The sequence below is a fragment of the Grammomys surdaster genome, unplaced genomic scaffold (genome assembly GCF_004785775.1).
Source record: "Grammomys surdaster isolate TR1022 unplaced genomic scaffold, NIH_TR_1.0 269, whole genome shotgun sequence".
NCBI lineage: Eukaryota > Metazoa > Chordata > Mammalia > Rodentia > Muridae > Grammomys > Grammomys surdaster.
The window spans coordinates 1867648-1893024 of record NW_021604710.1 but is presented as its reverse complement, the minus strand read 5'-3'; the positions used below and the strand labels follow the sequence as shown (position 1 = coordinate 1893024).

Genomic DNA, 25377 nt, shown 5'->3' with positions numbered 1-25377 from the left:
TATATATATATATAACCTGAAACAATCAGATAATGCAAAGCTGCCTGCACATCCACCATTAAGAAATGGTTTATTTTTACCTCTAAAGAAATACTAGAGAACTTGCCTGGAAATTGCAAGGTTGCATGTAACTCTCTTCATGTTGTATGGCCAGTACTCTAATGATACTTATACAAATAGTTTAGCATGTAATTATCAAAGGCATTAATATGAATGTCATTAAATTACATGTTATATACATATATAAAATATGTCACGATATTAAAGTCAGTTGTGAACATATCAACTTCTCTAAAACTATCCGTAGTGTAGATTTAGTACTCATGTGGCCTCAAATAAAATATTAGTGTGTTTTTAAAAAGGCAAGCAAGCTTGAATTTTAGAATGGATTCAAAAAGCAGTGTGTTGAGTTAATATTACTATGTTACAATAACATATATTATTAACTTTGTTAACATATTTTACTTAAATTGTTATCAACGCATTTGGCTTCATCCTTACCTTTGTGCAAAGCTGCAATGCACAAAGGACTCTGCCCTTGAGTCCTCCTGGTCATAAAATATAATCGTACGAGTAAGGAAGGACTATAAGGATCCTGCTTCAAAGATGGGACAAAGGATGCTGTGTACTGTCTGTGGGATGCTAGACAAGAAAAACAATGATGATGACATTCTTCAGTGGAGAAAGACAATGTTAAAAGGGACAGAAAATGAGTCACTGTTTGCTTGGCTCAGACTTTGCAGTGTATTGATTGGGTGCTGTTTAAGGATTTGGACCAATTGACCTCATGACAGCATGGCAATTGGATCCTAGGACTCTTCCCACTGACTTTCACAAAGATAGAACACCTAGGCTCACATCTTCAGTGCAATTAAAGTCACAATGGAAAGTCTTACATGGTTGGAACAGCATTTACCAAATCCACCCAAATTAGCCTATCTGTGCCTATGGATGTGCTAAATTATATGAATGGGCTCTCATTTTACCCACTTGTGCCTTCTAATTCCTTCTACACGCTCTGAAGCTACAAAGCAGAGCTACTGGCTAAGCTTCTAGGACTTATTAGAAGAAGCTAGTAGCCGATATAATCTGTGCACCGGTTTGGGCTTTCATGACACGCCATATAGGCTGGAGTTCTTATGAGACTCCGCATTGTAAATCTTGTTCAGTGAGTACTAGGTAATCTGAGAAGAAAACACTCAGAGAAGTGCCAAATTTATTAGAGTGAGAGAATGCCACCCTCACATTGCCACCAAGAAACAAGGATTGCAGGGGCACATGCATTGAGGACAATCTCAGATTGGAAGATATTCTAGAGGTCACCAGGTTTACCTTCCCACCTGATGTGCCAATCCCAATTAAACACCTCCCTCCAGTGAGTGGGCTGATGTCTATACGGTAACATATGTCCACAACCTTACATCCAGTCAGCTCTGAATCTGCACTATAGTAGCGGATGATGTACAAGTACCATCTGGTCGCAGAAGTACAGCACCTAGGCTCAGGCCCCACAGTCCCTTTTCCTATGAAGAAAGGATCCCAGAATCCAGTGTGCAGTCACTCAATATTCCCTACCAAGCACAAAATGCAAAGAAGTACTGGTGTAAGGGACTAAGCTCATCGTTGGGCTTTCAGAAGACCAAGTTCCCAGTCCCTAGAAGGCTTCTGCAGCAGGTTTCTAGGACTAGCCATCTCCAGGAATGCTTGTTCATGATCTCAGAAGACTCCTCACTAAGAACACTTAGACTTGCTGTTCTACCAGCTGTAGTTTGGCAGTCTTGACTCGATGGGCTTCCTTGAGGTTCTGAGCACGGACGTCTGCGTTTGAAATGAACACTACCTGTTGGACAGGAAACCAGCCTTGCTCCCCATCTGAGAGTCTCACACCCTCCATCCAGCCTGCAGGATACAGTAAGAGGAAAGAAGAGTTAGATGATAAGGGTTCATGCTAACTTCTTGGACCTCTTTGATGAAAGTTAATTAATATCCTGAGACTGAATGGACCAGGATCCTCCACCATGAAAAGTCCAGCCATGCATATATGGAATGGCTGCCCTAGTATGGATGTCTCTGGTCTTCTTCCCTGCTATCAGTTGAATTTTGCCCATCAAAGTATTTATTTATAACCTAATACCCTGGTAACTTGAAATCTGTTCTTACTTGGTGTGGAAGTTTGAATAAAAATGGCCCTCATAAGTCCATAGGAAGTGGTGCTATTAGGAAGTGTGGCCTTGTTGGAAGAAGTGTGCTTTGAGATCTCAGAAGCTCAAGCCAGGCCTCATGTGGCATTCACTTCTGCTGTGGATCAAGATGTAGAACTCGAAGCTCCTTCTCCAGCACAATGGCTGTCTGTGTGCCACCGTGTTTCCTGCTACGATAATAATGGACTGAAACTCTGGAACAGTAAGTCATCCCAAGTTAAAGTTTCCTTTATAAGAGTTGTCTTGGTTATGGTTGTCTCTTCACACCAATGAAACTTGGGGACAAAACTGCTCCAAATACAATTAATGAAGTTACATTGAGGCCACCCTGGAGTCCATCAATCAGTCAGAATTGGTCTCTTTATAGAAGGGGTAATTTAGATGCACTCAGAAGGAAGAGAGCTGCAGGACATGTATACAGAGCTTAGAATTATGCAGCCATTTTGAAGCCTGTGAGATTGCGACAAGGTAAAGACTCTTCCTAGAACCTTCAGAAGAGCCATTGACACTTTGACTTGGGACTTCTCAACCCCACAACCTTGAGAGAATAAATTACTGTTGTTACCAGCCAATAAGCTTTCAGTACTCTGTTACAGCAGCCTTAGAAAGCTGGTATATCTCTATCCAGCCTCTGCGGGCCCACCTCCGGCTCAGGGATCTTCCCTCTTACCATCACTGCTTTGCTGAGACACCATCACCACATCCGCCTTCTCTAGTGCCAACTCATCATTCTCTCGGGGCTTGTAGGCGCGGTGGCACTGAACCTGTGGCCAGTCTTCAGAAGAGGAGAGTGAAGGTTAGGAGCAGTGTAGGACACACATGAGGAATTATGAGGGAAGTGTGGGAGAACTTGAGGTAGAGACAAGTGTGGGATCATAGACAAAAGAAGCCATTGGCCCACACTTTTAACCCCAACACTTAGGAGGTAGATGCAAGGGAATCTTTGTGAGTTCTACACAAGCCTGCTCTACCCAGTAAGGACAGCCAGGGCCACATAGTGGGACCCTGTCTAAAAATACAAACAAATACAAACAAAAACAACAAAAACAAAAACAACAAACAAAATCCCACAAAATAAAAGCTAGAAACAAATAACAACGACAACAAAGAAGAGGTGTTTGGGACAATCTTTATCTCCCAGGGATCAAACATGTCAGTAAAGAAACACAAGGATCAGTATGGGATCTAACTTTTACAAGTTCTACTTCTCTAGGGAAGATGCCTGGAAAATATCATGTGACCACATTTAATTAATCATCATGACGAATACTTGAAGTTCCATCTTCCTTCTGAAATATTCCCTAATCCTTCTGTCTTCAGTGGAGTTTGAATTTTTTAGAACTGACTATTGAAGGGGAACCAGGTATCACTTATCTAACTGTTCCATGTGCATGTTTTACTTTGCTAGTCCAAAGCGTGGAGTGTGTTCTAAAGAGAGCAAAAGGTAGCATGTTCCGAGCCAAATACAAGTGACCATGACCTGGAAGCATAGACTCATGTTGCCATGAATGACATATTCCACTGTGGAAGAGTTTACTTCTATGGTCAGAGAACAAAAGCAAGGCATGAATAATATAATTGACAATACACTGGTGAGGCCCCTGGGTAGGCAGGTTATAGCAGAAAGGAAACATCTCTCCTTTAGGTTGGAGACATTATCTTAACCTAACAGCTTTAGGGCTGGTGAAGCTAATTGTCTACTAAGATTAATAATAAATACATCCACAAGTTTTACATAATGGTCACAAGACTTTCAGGCCAGATGGGGGCTGGTAATAAAGGCTACTAATGGGACCAAAGACGGCACATGAGAATTTTGGCACTTGATCTGTGACATTGCATCGTCACAATCAGAAACTTCAAGTGGTTGCCAGTATGTTCAGCATAGAACTCACAACTTAATTCACAGCTCTCCCAATAAGATTCAAAATTGAAGTCTATGAATCTTGCATCATTTTCTTCCTTGTACCAGATAAAGGATCCCATGCCTTTAAAAATAGCCTTCTACCATTAAACTTTATGGATGGCTTATGTGCCCTCCCTCCCTTATGGCTTCAGTTTCCTCATCTGTAATTGATCAAGATGATTATTGATCAATGATACATGAGGAAATTCTACAAGCTCTCTTAAGAGCTGGGCAGCTTTCCATGGATTGTAATTAATTCCAGATAACAAAGTTTAGAATACGCCTATTCTAGAAGCAATCTATCTTAGATGGATTTGTCTTTACACTTTACTTCTGTGCACTGATTTTGCAGAAAATAAGTAGAATGAATGTTACATTATTAGCAGTGTACTTCTTTTTTCTAAGGCTCATCTTCCATCCACAGAAGTGAAATGCTGTAAGTGAAGTAGTTCCTTGCTACCCTCTCTACCACCACAAACTAAGCTAACTACTGAACTGCACAGCACGTAAACAGCACGGAGTCTTTTAGATCCCTTTCTCAGGTTCATTACACTCTTTTGTTCTTGTTTCCCACAAAATCCTAGTGTTCCTTTGATACCCTCTGGGCTGTGGCTACTCCTGTGTGCTCTGAGTAGGCAGACTTAGCTATCCGGCTGCAGTCAGGCCAAATCTGTGTAGCTTTTTTGCCATCCCCATTACAGCCAGAGCACCCCCCCTTGTTTCCCTCTTACATCTTCAATTGGTAAAATTAAGTCAGAATCACAGCAGATAAGACTTAAAGGAATATATATTTCACAAAGAACAAACATTTGCCTAACGCAGTGAATGCTCAAGGAAAGGTACTGCCACAAGGACGGTTGTTAACAACCGAAGTATTTAAGCTTCTGCCTCCAGCAATCTACCATGAAATTCTAAGGAAAAGCAATAAATAGAAGGCTTTTAGAGTTACCACACAGCACACTACCCTTCATCCAAAGGAGACTACAGACACTGCCATGTTCGCTGTTATATCCTTACTCACCGTAACACTCAAGTAGGTCCAATTCCTCTCTGGGCATGGCTAAGGCTGAGATCCACCGAAGCTTTTCACTTCTGAAAAAAACAAAGGAAAGTCTTAGCCTCAGTTACAGTCTAGGGGCACATAGGCTGAGGGCCGATGGTGGGGAAGGCAGAGGGCTACAGGAAGGACTTGGCTAATCTAATGACTCCTAAAAGGCAATGGGATCCTGCCTGGTTGGAAACACAGTATGATCTTGCACTATACATTAGTGGATCGAGTTTATCCTTCCTTTCTCCCTCCAGGCATATCTTGGAGAGTCATAAGGCGAACTGTCAGTCATACAAATGAACATTTTCCAGTCTGGAAATCATACCAAACAGATCACTCATCTGTTTAGACATGACAACTTCGCAGGGCTCTTGATCGTCACTCACCTCCTTTCAATCAAATATCTAAGTTGAAAATTACTATTTGATACTAATTAAGCCAAGTCATTGTTGTTGTATAATGTAATCTTGGCCTGTATTATCCTCTGCTTCTCAGTGGTCTTTGGTTACTGAGAATGGCACTTTCACTTTTCCAAAAGGATGCTACCCAAATCTCTACAAAAGAATACAAATCTACTTCTGGTTATTTGTCTTGGGTGAAATCCAGAATACAAACCCATGCACACTACCTTCTCTGTTACATGAGTAGAGATAGAAAGTATTGATCCCACTTGAAATGTCTTCCAAAATCAATCTGAAAAGCATCTGTATCACATGGAGCCTTAAGCCCAGATGTGTTTAATAATCTTACAGAGAAGCTCTTCCTGTTGTCTCTTATAGCGCCAGGAAAGCTACTGGATGTTCTTTCTTTAGTAGCTATACTGGTGCGCCAGATTCTACAGTTATTTTAGCTCTCAAAATTTGTATGATATATGTGGATTTGTTATTATCATCAGAAAGATTACAACTCGTATTTCTTAACACTATAGATTTCTGCTAAACAGAGGATGAAGCTAGGAGACAGAGGAAAATCAGATGTCATACAAGGTGTTTTTTATTAACATAAGTGCCCACCAGCCTTGGCGCTGGGTTACACAGATGAGCTGACCACTCACAAAGACAGTAATCCAATTCTCGGCTCATTCCATGCCAACTCAGCTCCCTTACGTCGCACAGACCTTGTGCTTTTTGAGTACAAGCTATAAAACAGATGTTCAACTGTGGTGGCAACTTCATACCTTCACCCCACACTGAATCTTTTTCAAGTTATCACTTAGCTCTAGGTTCTTGTTTCTACGAATGACCCCAGAAATGCTGAGTCATGGTCTGGATGTTCCCGTGCAAGGACACCCCACCCCCAACTCCTATGCCCAGCCCAGGCTCACTGAGTCTCAGTGCGGAAGAGGAATTCAGCTTGGGTGCCTTGTGCGTTATGCAGGAGAAAGAGACGGAAGAGGTTTTTGTGAGGTCCATCCAGCTTCATTTCACACTTCTCCCCTCGGATGGACGAGAACGGAGCATGGTCAAATACCAGGAACCGACTACCCCTGCAAGATAGAAATCTTTTACGTCTGAGTCTATAGTTTTGGTACTTCATCCACCCTCACCCTCTAGTCTTGGATTGAAACTTCCTGCCCTTAGCTTCTACAGACTATATTCATATAAAAACCATATGAGGGCTTGAACTTGTGCTGAATAGAATAGCCTCAATGTCTCAACCAACTATTTACTGCAGGAGTGATATTCACTACTTTAAGGAGTTAAAGAGATAAGAACCAATATTAACTTTATGAGGTCCTAATGACCAGGGTTTCAGCTCTGAAATTAGTCAAATAGCTGTATTGGCTATTATGCTGGGCACAAGCCAAGGAAGCCATAAATAAACTTAGTTTACTGCAGTCTACTCATGTCTATAGCATGGGACGGGTTTGGTGACACTATTCCCACTTCTGTTCTCTAAGCTGACTCATGACTCAGACTGTGAGTTGTCTGACTAAAAAGGGATTCCTTGGCAGCAGGTCATTTGGTGTCCCTCTGGTCCTATCTCATTCTCTTGTATGCCCTGGCCTCCCATTCCAGCCACTGACTCTCGGGGCCGAGACAGCAACAGGCAGTCATTGAAGAGATGTAGGTGGACTGGACGAGTGGTCAGTTTCCTTTTCAGCCCTGGGGAGACACTGAACTCAAGGGCCGTCAGCTCCCCACTCTTCACCAGCCATCGAGATTGTGAAATAAGTGGGAAAATCTACAGAGCAGGAAGAGAGAAGGGGCAGGTCATGAGCTTCCTGTCAGTCCTGTCCAACCTCCCGATCACCAATCCCAGATGTTCCCTCTTGCTCTAAAGCAATGGTTCTCAACCTTCTTCCAAATGCTGCAATACTTTAATACAGTTTCTTATGTTGTGGTGACCCCCCAACCATAAAAAATATTTCGTTGCTACTTCATAACTGTTTACTGTTTGAATCTTACTGTTTACCGTTTGAATTTTACTGTTATGAATCATAATGTAAACAGCTGATATGCAGGCTATCTTCTGTGCAACTTCCCAAGGGGATTGTGATCCATAGGTTGAGAACCACTGCAAACCAAGCCGTCCAGACTGTTTCTCTTGGAACCCCAACTACACTGTACTCATATAGATACATCCTCAAAGGAAGGTGACTCTGATCTAACAAGAGATGATGTGGGGGCAGAAGTCTGTGAGCCCACGCAGAACATGTCAATGAACAGTCAGGGCACAACACAGCATCATGGAAACCAAAGCTCGGGGCAGTTATGTTATCTGCTTCTTTCCTTAATGATGGTCAGAGCCAAAACAGGCAGGATCAGAATTGGGCTGGAGTTGAGGAGAAGGATTTTAGGTGGGGTTTGCCTCGAGCTGGGGCCTGGTAAAGAGCTCCTGGAAAACTTAGAGAAGGACTTCTGTTCTCTTTTAGGGAAGTAATGATGTGATCTGTAATGCACTGCAATTTCAGTGTTGAAAGTCAATTTCACGTTTGTTTGAACAAGAGATTTTGAGGTTTCTGGCATGTTACTTTGGTTAGGGTGAAAGTGATCTGATAAAATAAGTGAGTCAGGCATTCCTCACACCTAAATTTTTATATATCCTTATTCTGGGAAATTGCTTCTATCCATTTGTTGGGTGCTCCTCCTCCTTCTCTAGTAACTACTGCCCCTCCCTCTTTTCTGATTATCTTGACCACTTCCTTATGCACATACACACAGCTATATCTATAGACCAGCATCCTCTACTTTTACACCAATATGTAATAAAATCCACATGTAATTCGATGCCTCCACCTATCAACATGTCTTGTGGAATGAAGTGATCATTTGCATATTCCAGAAATGGACAGAAGGAGAGGTAGAACCACTGGAGGCTGGATGACTGTGTTAAAGGGTGCTCTGTATGACATGCTAAAGAGATGCATAGGCAGGGAGGTGTGCAGGGACCGCTCACTTTGCACTCAAACTCAATCTTCTGGCTCAGGTAGATGAGCTCCTCTGTCCGCCGCATCCTCTGCACATTGCTGTTGCAGTCTCGGATCAGCTGTGAATGGAGCAGGGAAAAGAAAGGGGAAGATTACTGTGTTAGGGTCTTGCCCCTAAGTCCTCTTTAAGGCCACCTGGAAGGATGCCTGAAAAGCTCGGTCTTTTCTACCAGGCTGGAATTGTGTAAAGCAGCATGAAAGTGATGTACTGGGATGATGAAATAAATACTTTACGTGACCTGAGAGAACATACTGGGATGAGGGACTGTGGTATCAGGAACATAGTTGCTAGATTTGGAATGTGAAGAAATACGTTTGGTAGATGCCAGAAGGTGGCTGAGCTCTCCCTTTAGTATGGTCCCATCTCCCTTGCTCTTCTCAGTCATGAGTATTGGGGGAAGAGGGAAGACTAATCCCTGAATAGTTATATATCCCTTATAGATTATTTGATATGATGGCTACCTACCTTCTCTAGGGCATGGTGTGCCTTTGTGGCCTCTGCCTCTTCTGAGGAGCCAGGCTGGGTTCTCTTCAGAATGTTCTGTGGAACAAATAGTGGACAAGAGCCAGATGGGAGGAAGGACAAGTCAGGGACATAGTTCCAAAAGCAACGATTTCTGAGAAAGATGATGTGGACAGTTGGGAAACTGTTCACATCCTCCACATGTTGTGGAAACTTCACAAATGAATGGATGACTTTTTGCCTCCAAACTTTCCACGATCATGTCTTTGAGTCAAGGGAATTGGACCAAAGAAGTATCCGTCATACCTGGAGCAGCAACTTGAGACGTGTGATGCGTTGGAAGGGCAGTATCAGAAAGGACTTGAGAGACAGGCGTTGGCAGATGGGGTCACTCTCCAGCTTCTCCAAGACCTCTCGGAAACTGTTGTTGCTATTCCTGTACGGAGCAAGCCTCAGGTGAGAAGGGAGACAGAGAGTAAAGGGGGCTCAGTGAACGTGGGGGAAGTGGGAGATAGTGGAGGATCTGGGATCAGGAAAGAATGGGAAGAGCCCACATACACAGTCTGGATATGATGGCAGAGAGGACCTGATATGGGGAATGGGCTGAGACTTAGGGGGCAGATGACATAGTGGGCACAAGAACATATACTCATGGGAGAGGGCTCTGGGCTGGGGATTGAGTCAAGGTCACTGCAATGTCCACTAAGGGAATGGAGAGGGATCATTCATACATTAGACTTTGGAAGGTGCGTTCCTGATAGGTCTGGTTGGTGACATAAGGCAGGTAGACTCGGTGGAAGTCTGTGGCATGATTCAAGACAACATCACACACTTGGAAGGAGAAGATGTTGTTCTCAAAGTTTTCTTCTAGGTCTGAAAGGAACCTGTGTAGTATTTAAACAGTCTCATGAGCTACTGGGCCCTCAGCCCAGCATCCGTCTCAGTCCCGTATATTCTGAGCATGCAACTAATTCCATGAATCACTAACTTCTGACTCTGCTTAGCTCTGTGCCCTGGCCATGCAGTACCATCCTCCCCTAGATTGTAACTAGTTTATTTCTGATGTAACTTAAATAGAATTCTACTATTCTCTTTATTTTTCTTCTTTTCTTCTGGTTTGCCATTCATTCAGTGATTCTCAATAGCTTGTGTCCACTGCAGTACACACCCAGAAAGTAGGCAAACTCTCAAGCCAGGAAGCACTTGTCACTCATCTATATTAATAGACCTGTGACCTTCCACACTCCCTCCTCTTCTATGTTCTTCCTATCCCCCTTCCTACCCCTGAAGGAATCATGGAGGGAACCCAGGCTCACTTTTATCTGAGACTCTGACAAAGAGAAGTTTTCTAAGTGGGACAAAAGCAGCTGAAACCTCAATGGCTAAGCATAGCAAGCTTGACAGAAGGGAGTTTGGAAGAAGTCTCACGTGGTGCTGACATCTCGTACATCCTGCAAACGAGAGAAGAGCCATTGATGATCCTGGTTGGACAGGGTGGCCCGCAGCTGGGCTGAATGTTGGAAATGATCCACGGCTATGTTTAGACTGCGCAGGTAAGATGCCTCTGACACGATCAGCTCAAACTTGGCCTAGAAGATGGAAAAAGAGGAAGATTAAGGACTACTTTTATGAACTGTCTGGTAGATGGAAGCTGCTGGACAACGTTTTAGAGTTGAGCACTGACTTAGCTACATCTTTTCATCAGTTATAGTAATAATACTTAGTGTAGGAGGGCATATTTGAGAATGCCAGATTTAACTTAGAGACTGAATAATATGATCAGAGCCCATTATGTTCTCAAGAAACTTAAAGATATATTCATACTCATGTACAAATAACTGTGATATCACAGTTTTTTTTGTTTTTTGTTTTTTTTTTTGTTTTTTTGTTTTTTCGAGACAGGGTTTCTCTGTGTAGTCCTGGCTGTCCTGGAACTTACTCTGTAGACCAGGCTGGCCTCGAACTCAGAAATCTGCCTGCCTCTGCCTCCCAAGTGCTGGGATTAAAGGCGTATACCACCACTGCCCGGCCACAGATATCTTGATTTACCACATTTGTTGGTAAAAATGTTACCAACAAATAGACTATGGTAGACCTCATAATAAGGTGGTTCATATTTTTAAACACAACGAAGTTTACTTTTAGAAAAGAAACAAATAAGTTTAGCTCTTGTAGAACTTTCATTTTAAAGAAAAGAAAAAAGGAAACTGAAGCCGGAGGGACACGTAGGAATGAGGCATGACAGCTAGTGGACCATGTGAACAACGCAGCACAACCTAAGCTTAAAGAGATGTGAAAACGTAAAAAGGTTCCGGAATTAGCTGAGTCATTTTTTGGTTTTCTATTTTTTTTTTTTTTAATAAGAACACCTTTGAGCAATGTGTTAAAAAGGCCAGAAGAGGAAAGAGCCATGCTGAAAAACTGGGTGACATGTCTGGATGGGAGGGGAAGGGTTGTCACTCATAGGCATGTGGAAAAGTGGACTATGCTAGTCATCAGACATGACTTGGAAGACGTTGCTTATTTGCTAGAAGTGCGATGTGAAGAGGAGGAGCCAAAGCCAACACCCTGCTTTTGATTAGGCAACTGGCTAGATGACGGAATCATGGACTAAGCCAGAGAGCTCTGAGTCACGGAGAGAGGAAGGTGACAAGCTCAATTTGATGTCTGAGGAGAGATGGGAATAAAAAGAAGCAGGACATGTCAGAGAAGATGCTACAGTTACAGTTTAAAAGGAAAAACCAGCACTTATGACTATTCATGGAGGCTCCAGCAGGGGGCGCAATGACTCATAGACATGAGCAGTGGACTCCTTTTCCTTATCATGGTAACTCAGGCCACTTGGAAAAATAGAGAGGAAAATAGGCATCCCCTCTGATCATTGAAATAGCCAACCATACAGTTGAATTTTCTATACAACTCCAAACCATGATATTGCAGGCTTATTCTCAACATAACCATCAAAGACCACATGGCTTAAAGTGGCTCACTTAACCTTCTGAAACTTAGGATTTTTGTTGTTATTGTTTTGTCTTCTTGTATAGATAGACTGAGCACCCCACCACCACAAACATACTTCAGAAAACACGATTTTCAAAAGGAATAAAAGTCTGCGAAGGAACTCTGCAGATTCCCAAGATGTTATTTTATGAAATGAATATGTATGTATAAGGTGGTGATAGAGAGGTCTGTCTTCTTGCAACGACAAGAAGGATCAGGACTAGGATCAGAAGCTTTGTGACTTCCTAGCTTGCTGAAGATTCAGAGAGTTCATCTTCCCACTATTTGACTAATAAACACAGGGCAGGTTAGTGATCTTCTAAACACCTGTATTTTAAAACGTGCAGTTAAATTATATAGCTTATCCAAGATTATCTCACTAGTTGAAGCCCAGGCCTCCATCACCTACATTCAAATAGTCAATATTCTCCGACTGACTGTTCTGTAGTAACCATTCATCTTTCTTGTGCTCTCAGTAACTCTCTGTAGCTGTTTTACAAATGGCTTAGAGACAGCAAGCGATTTGGCCAAAGTCAAGCAACATATATTAACAAAGGCATTGTGTCTCCATCATTGTTATAACCAATTACTTAGGTATTACTCTATCCCACTGTGTCTTATTTTCTCCCTGAGAAGAAAAGTTCTACCTCCTCCTTCAGACAAATCTGAAAAGAGAATCTGCCCATGGAAAACTTACTAATGGTCTCTGTTTAGAACCAGACAAGCAATGTCTCCTGAAGTCTTAATCCTGGGGGTGATGACCAAGCAGGGATATATATAGCCTAAGTGAAATCAAAAAATAAAAGGACAACTTCCAGTTGTCCTCTTCAAAGAAGCCAGCACAGAAGAATATATGGCTTGTCTGAAACACTGGTAGATGCCGAGAGGAGATTCTCACCGATGAAATTACCCCCACGCCCCCCTCAACATATTCTGAGGTATGGTACTCTGTATGAGTCCAAGCCAGTACAGGAAAGAGTAGATGGCACATGCATGAGCGAGGGAAGAAGGGACGATGCTAAATTCTGAGAGCAGCTCATATTCTTTAGTGTGGCAGTGAACAGTCACTATATATACAGGTGAGTGTGGGGTGAGGACAGCCTGCCCTTGGTGGCAGAGGTGAGGCGGAGATTAAAACATTAGCGAATATGACTTTTTTCCCCACTGCTTTCCCTTGCCCTGCCTTGGTGATACCTCTTGAAGTTTTTGATCTTCGTGGGTCATGGAGAGCAGCACTGTGCTATTGCGCACCACAGGGATTTCCTGCCAGAGGGAGCCACTGGAGGCCATGGAGAGGCGCTGTAGGTAGGAGTCTGAAGAGACCAGTGCCTTTCGACGATGCCGTGGGGAAGAGATCCCAGGTGGCTCGGCCAGGCTGTCCGGCCGCTGCTGGCTCTGAATCTCCTTGTTCAGAACAACATCACTGTACTCCTGATAAAGTAGCTGGGCTGTGGGTGAGGATGAGTGGGAAAAAAAGAAAATCCTGAGAAAACAGAGTAAAGCTCACTGCCAGAAACTGTCATCTACAGCTGACCTCTGGCAATCCTTTCTCTGGACACCACCACTCAATTGCTGGCAGTCATGATTCCCTGTCCCATTTTAAGCAGAAAGCACACACAAGTCTATAGATCTGTTTTAAAGTACTCACAGGAGTTGTAGAGCTTGGAGCAACGTCTTGAAAAACCTCCCATTCCCTCCTTCGGTTTCTTCTCCCTGTGGAGTAGGCAGGCTTTGAGGTGTTTACTGACTGTGAGACAGCAGACCCCTGAGTGACTTTAGATTTAAAATCTCTAACCTTCCATATACATGCTGGGATGTCAGGACTGAAGGAAAGTTGCTTCAGCCTATCTCCATCAAGGGTCCTTCCATTCAACCTTTCTCTCTTATCTCATAGTCCAGGGGAGATCCTGAGGACTTAGGGAGAACTTATAAATGCAGTGGGGCATCTCAAACAATGACCCTATTTTGTAACTCAGGGGTCTTTTGAATAGTATGTGGAAGGAGACTGCTATATAGCCATATGCCTTAGGAGGACGTCAGGGGACTCAGACACAGCAGGCAGAACTGGGTAGGTACAAACACCTTCCTTTCCTGCAATCCTGGTGCCTCTTTCTTCCTCTCTTAAATTTTTAGACATAGAAGTATCAGCAATTCTGGGTTCCAGGATCTTTATCCACTGAATTCTTATGGAAATCTTAGTATCATAAATGAAGACAGTACAGTTGAGTCAGTGAGGAGACAGGGCAACTCACCGAAAAACAACAGACTCTGAAGAGCCAGGAAGTCTTCCCACAGCTGGAGTTCGTAAATCTGAAACACGAAATGGGTGGCACAACAGGGACATTTAGAGTAGGTGACAGGATGAGCAGGAGCCACAGCTAAGCAAAGGGAAGACAGTTCTACTGGAATCTGGAAGACAATACTAAAGGTATTCTAAAGCCCAGTACCCACTGTGTCCCTGGCCCTCATGTCAGGATAGGAATTACAGAAGATATATTAGCGATGCCTCCACCCTTCAGGCAAGATGGGAAATGCACAAAGAAAGGGTACGTTAAAATTTTCAAAAGGTATAGCAATGGAGGGAATCTGGCAACTTCAGAAAGAGGAGGGCTTCAGAGGAAGCAGGAGCTGAAAAGGGAAAAAGGAAGGGAGAACATTCAACGGGATCATGGTGAGTCATGAGTTTCTGAGTCGATGTAGGTGATGCAGGAGAATGAAGCTGCAGAGAGAGCAGTAGAGACCCTGCAGAGGGAAGACATAGAATAAAAAGCGTTGTCTAACATACATGGTAATATCATCTCTGCTCCATACTCACCTGAAGAGCTCTCAGGCAAAATTGAAGGTCTACGCAGGCCTTGCCGGTTCCAGCCCTTTTGCTTATTGGATACCTGGCCCAGAACAATCTGATCACTGCTACTCTCTGATGTTCTTGCTGAGTCCCGTCTGTGGGGCCAGCTGGATGCCTTCTCCAGTTGGGAGTGGATGGGTTTTTCTGACTTCTTTCTTAAGCCTAAAGCTGACCTCCTTGTATTATCAAATTCCTCCTGAGGGGCTGATCTTCTAAATGATCCTCTCACTGGAGGCTCAGACCCTTCAGGGAGCCCTGACTCATCCTTACTGGAAGGTCTCTGAAGCTCTGGACTCCAAGGAGTAGTAGGAGAAGAGGGACTGAGAAGGTTTGTCATGTTGCTGAAAGCCAGGCCAGGGGATACTTCACTATTACACCTATTGGTGGCAGGCAGAGATTCCGTTGATTTGCCTGTGGCTGGGGGCCAGGAGGTCCGTCCAACAGAGAGAGAAACTGTCCAATCTTGACTAGTAGGTCTTGGTTTGGCTTGACCTCCTGAATGTATAACTCCTCCCTGGACACTCCTGCTTCTCCCCCTGGATTTAGGGGGTAGTGGAGGTGGTTGAGAAGGATCTATGATGGGGACTGGGGGTAGAGGCCTGTACATCCTTGAGATATTAGAGGAAGGGGCGGAGGAACGGCAGAACTCAGGCATATCAGGAGTTGGGGGTAACGGTTTGTTGTATCTCAGTCTGGAGGGGATGGAGGTCTGTGTATGGGGGGGGCTTTCTGGGGTAGATGGCAGAGGGCGGTGCTGCCTTGCCACAGTGGAGTCAGGAACTAGGGGAAATGAGCCTTTAGAAGATCTATGGAGCCCTGAACTTAGGGCCAATGGAGGAGGATGACTATGCCGCTTCAGTGTAGGGGCTACTGCATGAAGAAGGCCATCTCTCTCCACTCTGTGACTGTAGCTATGTCTCTTCTCTGGGGGAGGAGGGGGCAAAGCTTCAGGTATCGTCATGTCCATGGGGACAGTGGGTGGAGAAGAAACATTTGCAGGAGAGCCTATGGCAAAGGCTGAGTTCTGTGGGGAGGCCCATGGCTGACTACCATGTGGATTGCTGGGTCTCTCTGGATTTGAAGTGAATTCTTCAGAGTCCTGTTTCAGAGCAAAAAAATCAGTAGAGGATTCTGAAAAGACGATCCCATCCCTACTTCTTCTGTTTCTTCTTGGGATCAGAGAGCCATAGATGGCTGGGTTGGGGAGCCTCTGAGGTAATTCCAAATGAGAGAATGAGAGTGACATTCCCATAGAGTCTGGAGTCTGCTCTGTCCTATGAGAGCCTGGGAACGAGTTGCTTCTTAGATGTTGGGTGACTCCAGTGTAGCTACTAAGAGGGCTGTGAGGGTTGGCTGTGTCAGAGGTGGCATGTGGGTCTCTGGAAGATTTTGCAGGTAGTGGAGGAGTCTCACATGATCCACGAGGTGGAGTGTCAGCTGAGACAGAGGCTGCTAGGGCCTCCTTCTCAGGAAGGATAACTGAAGAGCTAACAGCTGAGAAGGTGGCAGTGCTGGGGAAAACACTGGGAGATGTGAAAGGAGTTAAATCTGGTGTCCCTGAAGGAGCCACAGATGTACTAGCAGAGACAACCTCAGGCCCCTTCCTTAGCCTGAATTCTTCTTGCTGGCTGTTGTGAGTCCTATTATCAAGGGATTCTTGAGGAGCAAAAGAGGCAGCTGGAGAAATGGGTTGGTGAGACATTTCTGTTGGCTCCAGTGCAGGAGCTTGGAGGGCCAGTTCCTCAGGCACAGGCTCCCCCTGAATCTGTGGAATATCAGCCACAGAGGAAGTAATACCTGGGAACAATGTACCTGGGGAGAAAACCTCAGGAGCTACCGAAGCCATCGGAAGACAAGGCTTGCTGTCCTCTCCTGGTCTGGTCCCTTCCACTGCTGCCTGAACACTTTCCAAATTTCCTCGCACCCTGTCACCTGAGTCTACAACCTCCTTCTGGTCCCCTACAGGCATCACTCTTACTGTTTGATCATGATCTTCCTGCTTTCTCCTTACATCCTCTGATTTCTCTACTAACCTTTGGTTCTCTGCATACTGAGTGGCTATCCTCCTCTCTTCCTCCCTTAATTCGTGGTCCTGTCCCTCCTCTTCTGAATCTCTCTGACCCCAAACACTCCTTTCCCTGTCCTCTTGGCCCCTCTCACGGTAATTCAGACCTTCTAATTCTCCACCAAGCCCCCCACTTTCCTGTTGTCCCCCAAGTAGCATATAGTTTTGGATCTGTTCCTGCTTCTGTTCTTCCTCATTGCCATTAAACTCCTCTTCCACCTCTTCCTGCTCTCCCGGGAGCCCACCAAAACAAATGTCTTCACTCAGAGTTCCTTCCTCCTGAATTTCTACTTCCTGTCCCTGCTGCTCCTCCTGGATTTCCTGAGGTTGGAGGAAGCCTTCTTGCCCTTGATTTTCTTGCGTCTCCTCCAACTGCAGCTGTTTCCCCTGACTAAGCAGTTCACATCCACTGTCCTCAGTCTGGTCAGCCTCATCGGGGTGATTTTTACAGGGAGGCCAAAATCCTCTAGGGGTTGAGGTGTCTGGGGAGGTTTCTTCCTCTTCTTTCTCTTTGCTTGCTGCCAACGTCAAAGACATAAGTTCAGGCTGCAATTCTGCCTCCAGTCTGCTGTCTAGTTTGCTGGGTATGTCTAGCCATTCTTTCTGGACAGCACAGGCCAGGAACTCAGGAGCAGCTATTGCTCTTGACAGTCTGTCTTTAAGGCTCTGGGTTACAGCTTCCTGCTTGTCTGGAGGGTCACAGGCCTCAGCCAAAAGAATTTCCTGGCTTGTCTCCACATCTGAAGATTCTTTCTTAAAGAAAATTGCCATACTATTAGGTGTATGGTCACTCATGTCCCTGAACACTTTTGACTGGTCCATCAAGGGTCTGTGTCCATCTGTCCACTTATAGGATGGCTCTTGGCCTTCTTGAGCTTCCGGATCCAAGGCAGGGATCTGACTGCTCCTCATGATACCTTCAGAGATAGCTCTAAATTCTTCTATGTCAGAGATGGGTATGGAGACTCCATGTTCAGGCTCCTCAGCCTCCATCAGGGCTGGATCCTAAAGAAGAATACAGAATAAAAGTTTCTAGTGCCTTTTCTGTGTCTGTGTACACAGGAAAAGATCAAAAATAAGATGAATGGGAAACTCCTTTGGTTCCATTTAGGATCATTCTAGACAGGTATACAGCGGACACACGTGCTGGCCTTTGTGTATGTCCTGTTTAACTTTACTTCTTTTCTTTCTTTCTTTCTTTCTTTCTTTCTTTCTTTCTTTCTTTCTTTCTTTCTTTTTTTTTTTTGGTTTTTCAAGACAGGGTTTCTCTGTGTAGCCCTGGCTGTCCTGGAACTCACTCTGTAGACCAGGCTGGCCTCGAACTCAGAAATCCGCCTGCCTCTGCCTCCCAAGTGCTGGGATTAAAGGTGTGCGCCACCACCGCCCGGCATAACTTTACTTATTTTTAAATTAAACTGAGCTATATAAATTTTTTAATTTTATTTTTATTTATACCTATCTGTATGTTCATGCAGTGCCCACAAAATTCAGAAGAGGATAACAGATCCCCTGGAACTGGAGTTATATGGTTGTGAGCCATTTATGTGGGTGCTAGGAACTCAACCCTGGTCCTCTGCAAGAGAGACAAATGTTCTTAACTGCTAAGTCATCTCTGTAGTCATTAGGAACTTACTTAGAGGGATTGAGGCGATGGTTCAATTGGTAAGTATAATGAAGATTTACCAAAAGAGAATGGAGGATAGTTTGGTTGGCCTGATGTACAAGCATAAGAACCCTAGCATGCCCATAAAAATCCCAGGAATAATCATGTGTGTCTATAACCAAAACATGTGTGGGTGTGGTCAGGGACAGGTGGCTCTTCAGAGCTTCCTGGTCAGTCAGTCTAGTCAACCAATGAGTACCAGTTCAGTGAGAGCTTCTCTCAGAAGATGGAAAGCTTTCTAGAAAAATATCTGGCATCAGTTCTGGCCTTTATAATATACATATCTATGTGTGTGCAACACACACACATACACACAAACACACACCACAGACATTTACCTAGGGACCCTTTAAAATATCAGACAATCAGCAGTGACTAAGACAAAGCTGCTGTTTGACCTTGCACCCTTGTGGGAAAAACTGACTATAAACAATTCAATTAGCATTAAAGACCATTGTCAAGGAGTTCCAGGAACTCCCAGTGGTCATTGCCCTCGAGATTCTATTATGCCATTGTCTAGTTCTCCCTGTCAACTCTCTGGACTCTCAGGGTGAGTCAGCCTCAAGTAGCTACCAGACATGATGGCTGACACACCCTACATCTAACAGCCCAGAGAGGCAGTGTCAGAAGTAGAACCATCCTCCTGAGCTGTTGACATGGTACTAAACTAGGTCAAGCTATTACAGCTGATATGCAACAGATGAATCCTTTATACAGATTCTGGATTTTACTCATCTTCCTATTTTTACCGTGTCTAGCAGTGATTTATAACTAGTGAACAATTTTGTTTTAAACTATAGAGACAGCTATTGTAAAACAGCAAGCTATGATAACACCACTTACTCTAGTCAACATGGCTGGGAAAGCTGGGCCCCCTTCATTATGATACTCTCCTCACCAGGCTAACTCCTCTCACTACTTGCCAGCATTGTGACCTTTCACCCTGTCTCCCCACTCTCCACTTCCAAGGGAACACCTCATATCCTACTGTACAAAAACAAACAAACAAAAAAAACAAACAAAAACAAACAAACAAACAAAAAACAGCAAACAATGGAGAGATGCCGTTTCAACTTATACAATTCAAAAGAAGCTTGAGCGCCCACTCTCCGTCTTTTCCATGTTTCATCTCGTTACCTTGTTTCCTCTAGGCCAGAATTATCTCTCTAAACCAGTGGTTCTCAACCTTCCCAAAGCTGTGACCCTTTAAAACATGTCCTCACATTATGGTGACCCCCCCAACCACAAAATTATTTTCATTGCTACTTCATAACTGTAATTTTGCTATTGTTATGAGTTGTAATATAAATATCTGTATTTTCTAGTGACCTTAGGTGACCCCCTAAGATAGGGTCATTCAATACCCCACAAAGAGGTTGAAACCAGAGGCTGAGGACCAGTGCTCTAACCACTTAAGTCGTATCTATGCATTCCCAACAGAGCACACCTTCTGAATAGCTAAACCGAGTTCTGCCTATGTGCTGTCTTCAGACCCTTCCGGCCACCTGCTTCACCAGCTCCAATAGCTGGAAGTCTGCCAGGATCCCCTAGATCACACCTGGTGCTGGTTGTCGCTGTCACTAATCACATCAGAACTTTCCTTGATAGTTATGCCATTATCCTGTTTTGGTTGACGCTTTGGGTTTCTAATTCCTCAAGGGGCTTAAACTACAGTTCTATTTCAAGTAATTAAAAAGGAAATTATAAATCACTTCACTTTTCCCTTGCATTTATACCATTTCAACTATGTAATTATGTGTTCTGATTTAACCTTAGTCTCACCAAAAAATGGCAGACAGTGTGAGACATGATTTGTTCGGCTGCCTACATCTAGCTCAACATTAGCCCATAGTAAGTGCTCAAGAAATATTTTAAACATAAAGAATAAATCGCTTGTTCCCCTCCTGGACAAGATTTTCCAAGTTATACTCACATATCTTTATACCCACAGCCAAGCCCCAAACTCTCCACATTACAGTGCATTCTCCACACAAAATACCACTTATAGTTTAAATGCCTTGATATTTTCTGACTAGACTTAAGATAAATCCCAAAAATTCAGCAAAGATCATACACACAGTCAATCTGGCCTTTGCCTTCCTATTTCAGCACCTGCCTCCACCCTCAGCCCTCCACCCCCTCTCTCTTAGCTATGGGCCTTCATGTGTGGTATTCTACTGCTGGAATTTGGTGCCAGAGAATTCTCTGCTTCTCCTGAAAAACACATAGAACTTTTTTAGCATTTCCCAGCTGTATCATGATCTCCAAGAGGGCGAACTCTCTACTGTGTGAACTGTGCAATCCCCACTACCTACGGTTTTATGGTCAAATTTCCCAGCTATCTTGGCATCTCTGTGAGCGCACATCCTCTACTATGTTAACTGTGCAGTCCTTTCTACCTTAAGTTTGATGGTGTTTGGAAAAGATGGGCAGTTATGAGAGTACTTTTCAGTTCTGTCTTTATGATTCTTTGCTACCATTTAAGTCAACTGTAGGAATCATTTAATCTATTTAAATATCCCTTCCTTATCCATAAGAGATAGGGACATTGTTTCCTTCACAGTTCTAATGAAGATTAACTAACATAATACAAAAAGTTCATTGCTATCTTTAAAAGTCATAGAAAGTACAGGCATAGATCTGAGAGGCTAAATATGTGTAGGAAAGAAATAGAAGACTGTAAGACTGCAGAGACATCCCTAGAAACAAGAAACTTTGCTCAACTTGCAGACTGTAAACGAAAGCCCACAGACTCCATTTCCTAAGTAAAGGATACATATAAACCTGAAACAAAGGCTCCTGATGTGAGTCTATTGTAAGTACACAGTCTCCAACCACACAACACAGGAGAGGACACCATGGGCCAGCCTGTGGGACCCTCACTATACCCAACTGTGCAACTTTCTGGTTTGTTCCAGGTTTAAAGGTAGTTTAAAAGCCACCTGTAAGAATGCCTTTTGTTGTCATGCTAAGTTGCTAAGTGTGTGTGTGGTATATACACACATACCAACTTAATCAACCCTTGCAGTCTCTACGCAATAGAATCTGACATAACCAAACAAGCAGGTCCCTAGGCACCTTGAAGATGTGGTCTGTGACAAGTTCCTGGTCACCTCACAGATGCAGATACTATCTATATAGGGCAACTATATGTGATTAACATAAATGCACGTGTATTGAAGGACTTTTACATCCTTTTCCAGTTAACTAGCAGTATGTGATTTATTCTACCTAGCCCTTAAATATAAAATGTACAAATGACATATAATATGACCTTGTTCTCTCAGCCACATGTTAAATAACGTATTTGGTGACTGAAACTTGCTCCTACCTGCCTCAGAAAACTATGTGACAAACCCTGTTATCTCTCCTCACCAGCATCTGTACTGTCTGGATCCTTCTCACTCAACATCATCAAACCCTTAAAAGAAGGACTCCCTGGATTTATAACTGACTTTCTGCCATTGCCAGACTTCATCTACATACACTATGTGCTATGTGGGTATTTTCAGTTCTGATCTAGGAATATACTACATGTCTGTTTCTGCGATCTCATAACTATGTTCTTTATCTTTTTAGAAATACAGTAGTCACTGTGAGGTAGTGGCATGCTCCTTTAATCCCAGCAATCTGGAGGCAGAGCCAGGAAGACCTCTAAGTTTGAGGCCAGCCTAGTCTAATGAGTGAGTTCTAGGACAGTCAGGACTACAAAGAGAAATTCTGTCTCAAAAACACAGAAAGAAAGAAAGAAAGAAAGAAAGAAAGAAAGAAAGAAAGAAAGAGGGAAGGAAAGAGAGAGAGAGAAAGAAAGAAGGAAGGAAGGAAGGAAAGAAAGGAAGGGAGAGAGAGAGAGAGAAAGAAAGAAGAAAGAGAGAAAAAGAAAGAAAGAAAGAGAAAGAAAGAGAAGAAAGAAAGAGGGAGGGAAGGAGGAAGAGAGAGGGGGGGAAGAGAGGAAGAAAGCCAGCCACCTACTTGTTTATAACTCAAGGTTAGCACATACCCTTAGTTCTTATACTTAATTCTCTCTTAATAATCCAATGCAAACAGGCATGACCCTGCTAGAATATGGAGGAAGCTAAAGGAAATCTGTAAAACAGATTTTTTTAACTACTTGTTCCGTTAAGAGTTGAAACAACCTCATATCCTTCTCATCTGGGGTGACTAATCACTATCTGCACACAGGGAGAGACAGGGCACAGCATCACAGGGAACTGTTTTCTCTCCAGACCTGAGACACTTCGCATCTTCAAGACCTCATAGACAAAGCTCCAAGTCACCCCATTAACAGAACAGTGCAGACCACAGTAAGACCTCCAGTCTCACAGAGACTCCACACTGTAGCCCTTGTTCATTTCTAATCACCAGTTGTAAAAGGATTTCAAAGATAGCCTTCCTTACCTCTTGGGATTGCTTCTGCATTTACAATGGCATCTATACTTCTGCCTACAGTAGGAAAACAAATCGCCCACTTTCAGTCTAAAAGATGCCCTCTTCATTTCATTTAGCTCATAAGATCACCACACAGACATGTACCTTGATTCAGTGTTGGACATTACTACCCTCAACATTCCAAAGACACCAAAATAAGTGGAGTATGACACCGCTGTTTTGACTTGTCCAACCAACCTAGTAAAGAATGGAATAAGCATCTTTTACCTACTGTCTAATGTAATGCCTTAAATATCATGGATTGCCTTAGAGGCCAGATGGTCTTAAATTAAGAACACTCTTAAGAGAGGATGCTTATGCCATCAGGCCCTCCGGTGGCTGTGGGGCCATCCAGTCAGGTAAGGTGTGACTTGTTTATTCTTGGCACACAAATGACGTTGTTTCTGCATACTTTACAGACACTCCAAGTGGTCAGCTTACTCTACACACATGGCAGGTACAGGGTCCTGTTTACAACAGAGGCTGTCTATCGCCTGTTTTTATCTATACCATTCTGTTCAACATCATCTCAGGAGATCCCACTTCAGTCCACACCAGAGTAAGTGACTATTCCAGACACTACAAATGACGTCTTCTTGTTTATCCCAAAGACAGACAAGTCTATAATGTGACCACACACAACTTTAGACAAACCACATTATGGGCAACCATACCATCTAGGGAAAATGGATATATGAAAACTTTGGCTTTATCTTCAATTTCTGTATTCTTTTGAAAAGAGGTAGCCCTTTACATCCATCCCTTCTGACTTCTTCCTTCCAATGCTTACATCTCTCTTTTACCACAAACTTAGAATTTAGAAGCTGTCCCTTGCCCCCTCCATGTTCTTTTAATGTTCATGGTTTCAATCTTAGACCTGAAGACTGGTTAACAATTGATAACTGTTTTGATAGAGCCAGAAGCTCGCATACCCCAGGTGTAGATAAAGCAGGAAGTCTAGGAAGAGGCCACACTGGGGGCTGTTTCTCTGGGACTTGGTGCTTTTGAAGTAAAGCTGGGAGCACAGTGGGAGAGCAAGGGAGGAAGGAAGCCGAAAGGAAAACCACCCTCTCAACCCTCCTGTTTGGTGTGCCCTTCCCCCTCAGTCTGACACAGTGCTGGCCAGAGTTCACTGCTAGGCCGACAGGAGGACAAGATTGTCCAGAGAACCCAAGATCCAGGAAAGGGGGAGGGGAGTGAGCGGAGGGGATGAAAACTTGAAAACTGAGGCTCCAGGATAAGCTCTCCCTGACCAGTTCTGCTAAAAGGCATTTATAGAAGATGCCCCGAACTAGGGTTCTGAAAACGGGCTCCTGCACCCGCGATCTAGCTGGCTGTTCCGAACAGCTCTTTTACATTCCTAAGACCCTTGTGCCGAGGCCAATAAGAAACTCCCTATATCCAGGTATACGGGGGAGACGGAACTCAGCGCAAGGATCCCCGCTTCAGATTTCAAAGCCTTAGTTAACAGCGGAGAGAGGTGTGTACACAGATTCACACATACGTAGGCACATAAATGCCGCGAAGATAACGAAGCAAGGCCCAGGCCTGGTTACAAAAAAGAAAGACAGAGAGAGGAAAAAAAAAAAAGACACTTCCAGGTAAGGAATCGTCTAGAAACTGAATCTCAAGAATTCTTTATCATAGGAGTTAGCTTTCCCCGGGCCCCGACTTTCAGGGTGGAAAAAAGTTCTGATTATTGGCCCGAGAACATCGCGGGGCAGGGTGCCCATTTCCAAGGCTCAGACCTGGCTGGAAAGCAAACTTTTCCAAGAGGCCATTCCTTCCGGCTCCCTTCCCGTTCCCGACCAGGTACTCAGCCCCTCACTCGGAGGCCGGCCCACTGGCCCAGCCCCCCGTTTCCGGAGCCTGCGCCCCGGGACCTGCCTGGGACTGGTCCCCGGGGAGGCCTAGTTCTCTCTTCTTTCCCGCCCCTGCCTTACCTTCACGCGGCGCCACGACCACCCAGAGTCCGGGGCTGACAAGAGAGGAGAGCACCCACCTGGTCGGAGTCACATGCTGTCCCGGGCTGGCCCGAGAGTCCCCTCCAGGTCCGGGCGCCCGCCGCGGTCCCCAGCCAGGCCAGGCCGCCCCGGCGCCCCACCCGCGGCCCGCCCCTGCCGCCGGACGGGAGGGAGGGACCGGCTTCTCCTAAGGAAGTTTCAGGTGAGGAAACAGGGACACACCTTCCCGGGGGAGGGGCAGCTCCGGGCAGAGCAGGGAAGAGCGAGCTCCGCGGGACTGAGCTGCACCCTCGGCACCCCGGGGCCGTCCAGGGACAGAACCCCGGCAGGAATCACCAGGGAGCCGCGTCAGAGAACCGGG

At 44.4% G+C, this 25377-nt stretch overlaps 1 protein-coding gene across 1 annotated transcript; it reads right to left on the bottom strand.

Annotated features, from left to right (window-relative positions):
- Nucleotides 1–1185: 1185 nt before the first annotated feature.
- Arhgef5 (Rho guanine nucleotide exchange factor 5) lies at nucleotides 1186–25148 on the bottom strand. The gene is made up of 15 exons (XM_028776384.1): nucleotides 25055–25148; nucleotides 14864–17966; nucleotides 14301–14358; nucleotides 13697–13761; nucleotides 13243–13496; nucleotides 10477–10637; nucleotides 9780–9932; nucleotides 9355–9484; nucleotides 9052–9126; nucleotides 8555–8644; nucleotides 7182–7339; nucleotides 6480–6641; nucleotides 5129–5199; nucleotides 2872–2976; nucleotides 1186–1899 (listed from the first exon to the last, which is right to left on the bottom strand). Exons 2-15 carry the CDS (start codon nucleotides 17952–17954, stop codon nucleotides 1742–1744), a joined length of 4731 nt encoding a protein of 1576 aa, XP_028632217.1. The 5' UTR covers nucleotides 17955–17966; nucleotides 25055–25148; the 3' UTR covers nucleotides 1186–1741.
- Nucleotides 25149–25377: the final 229 nt, after the last annotated feature.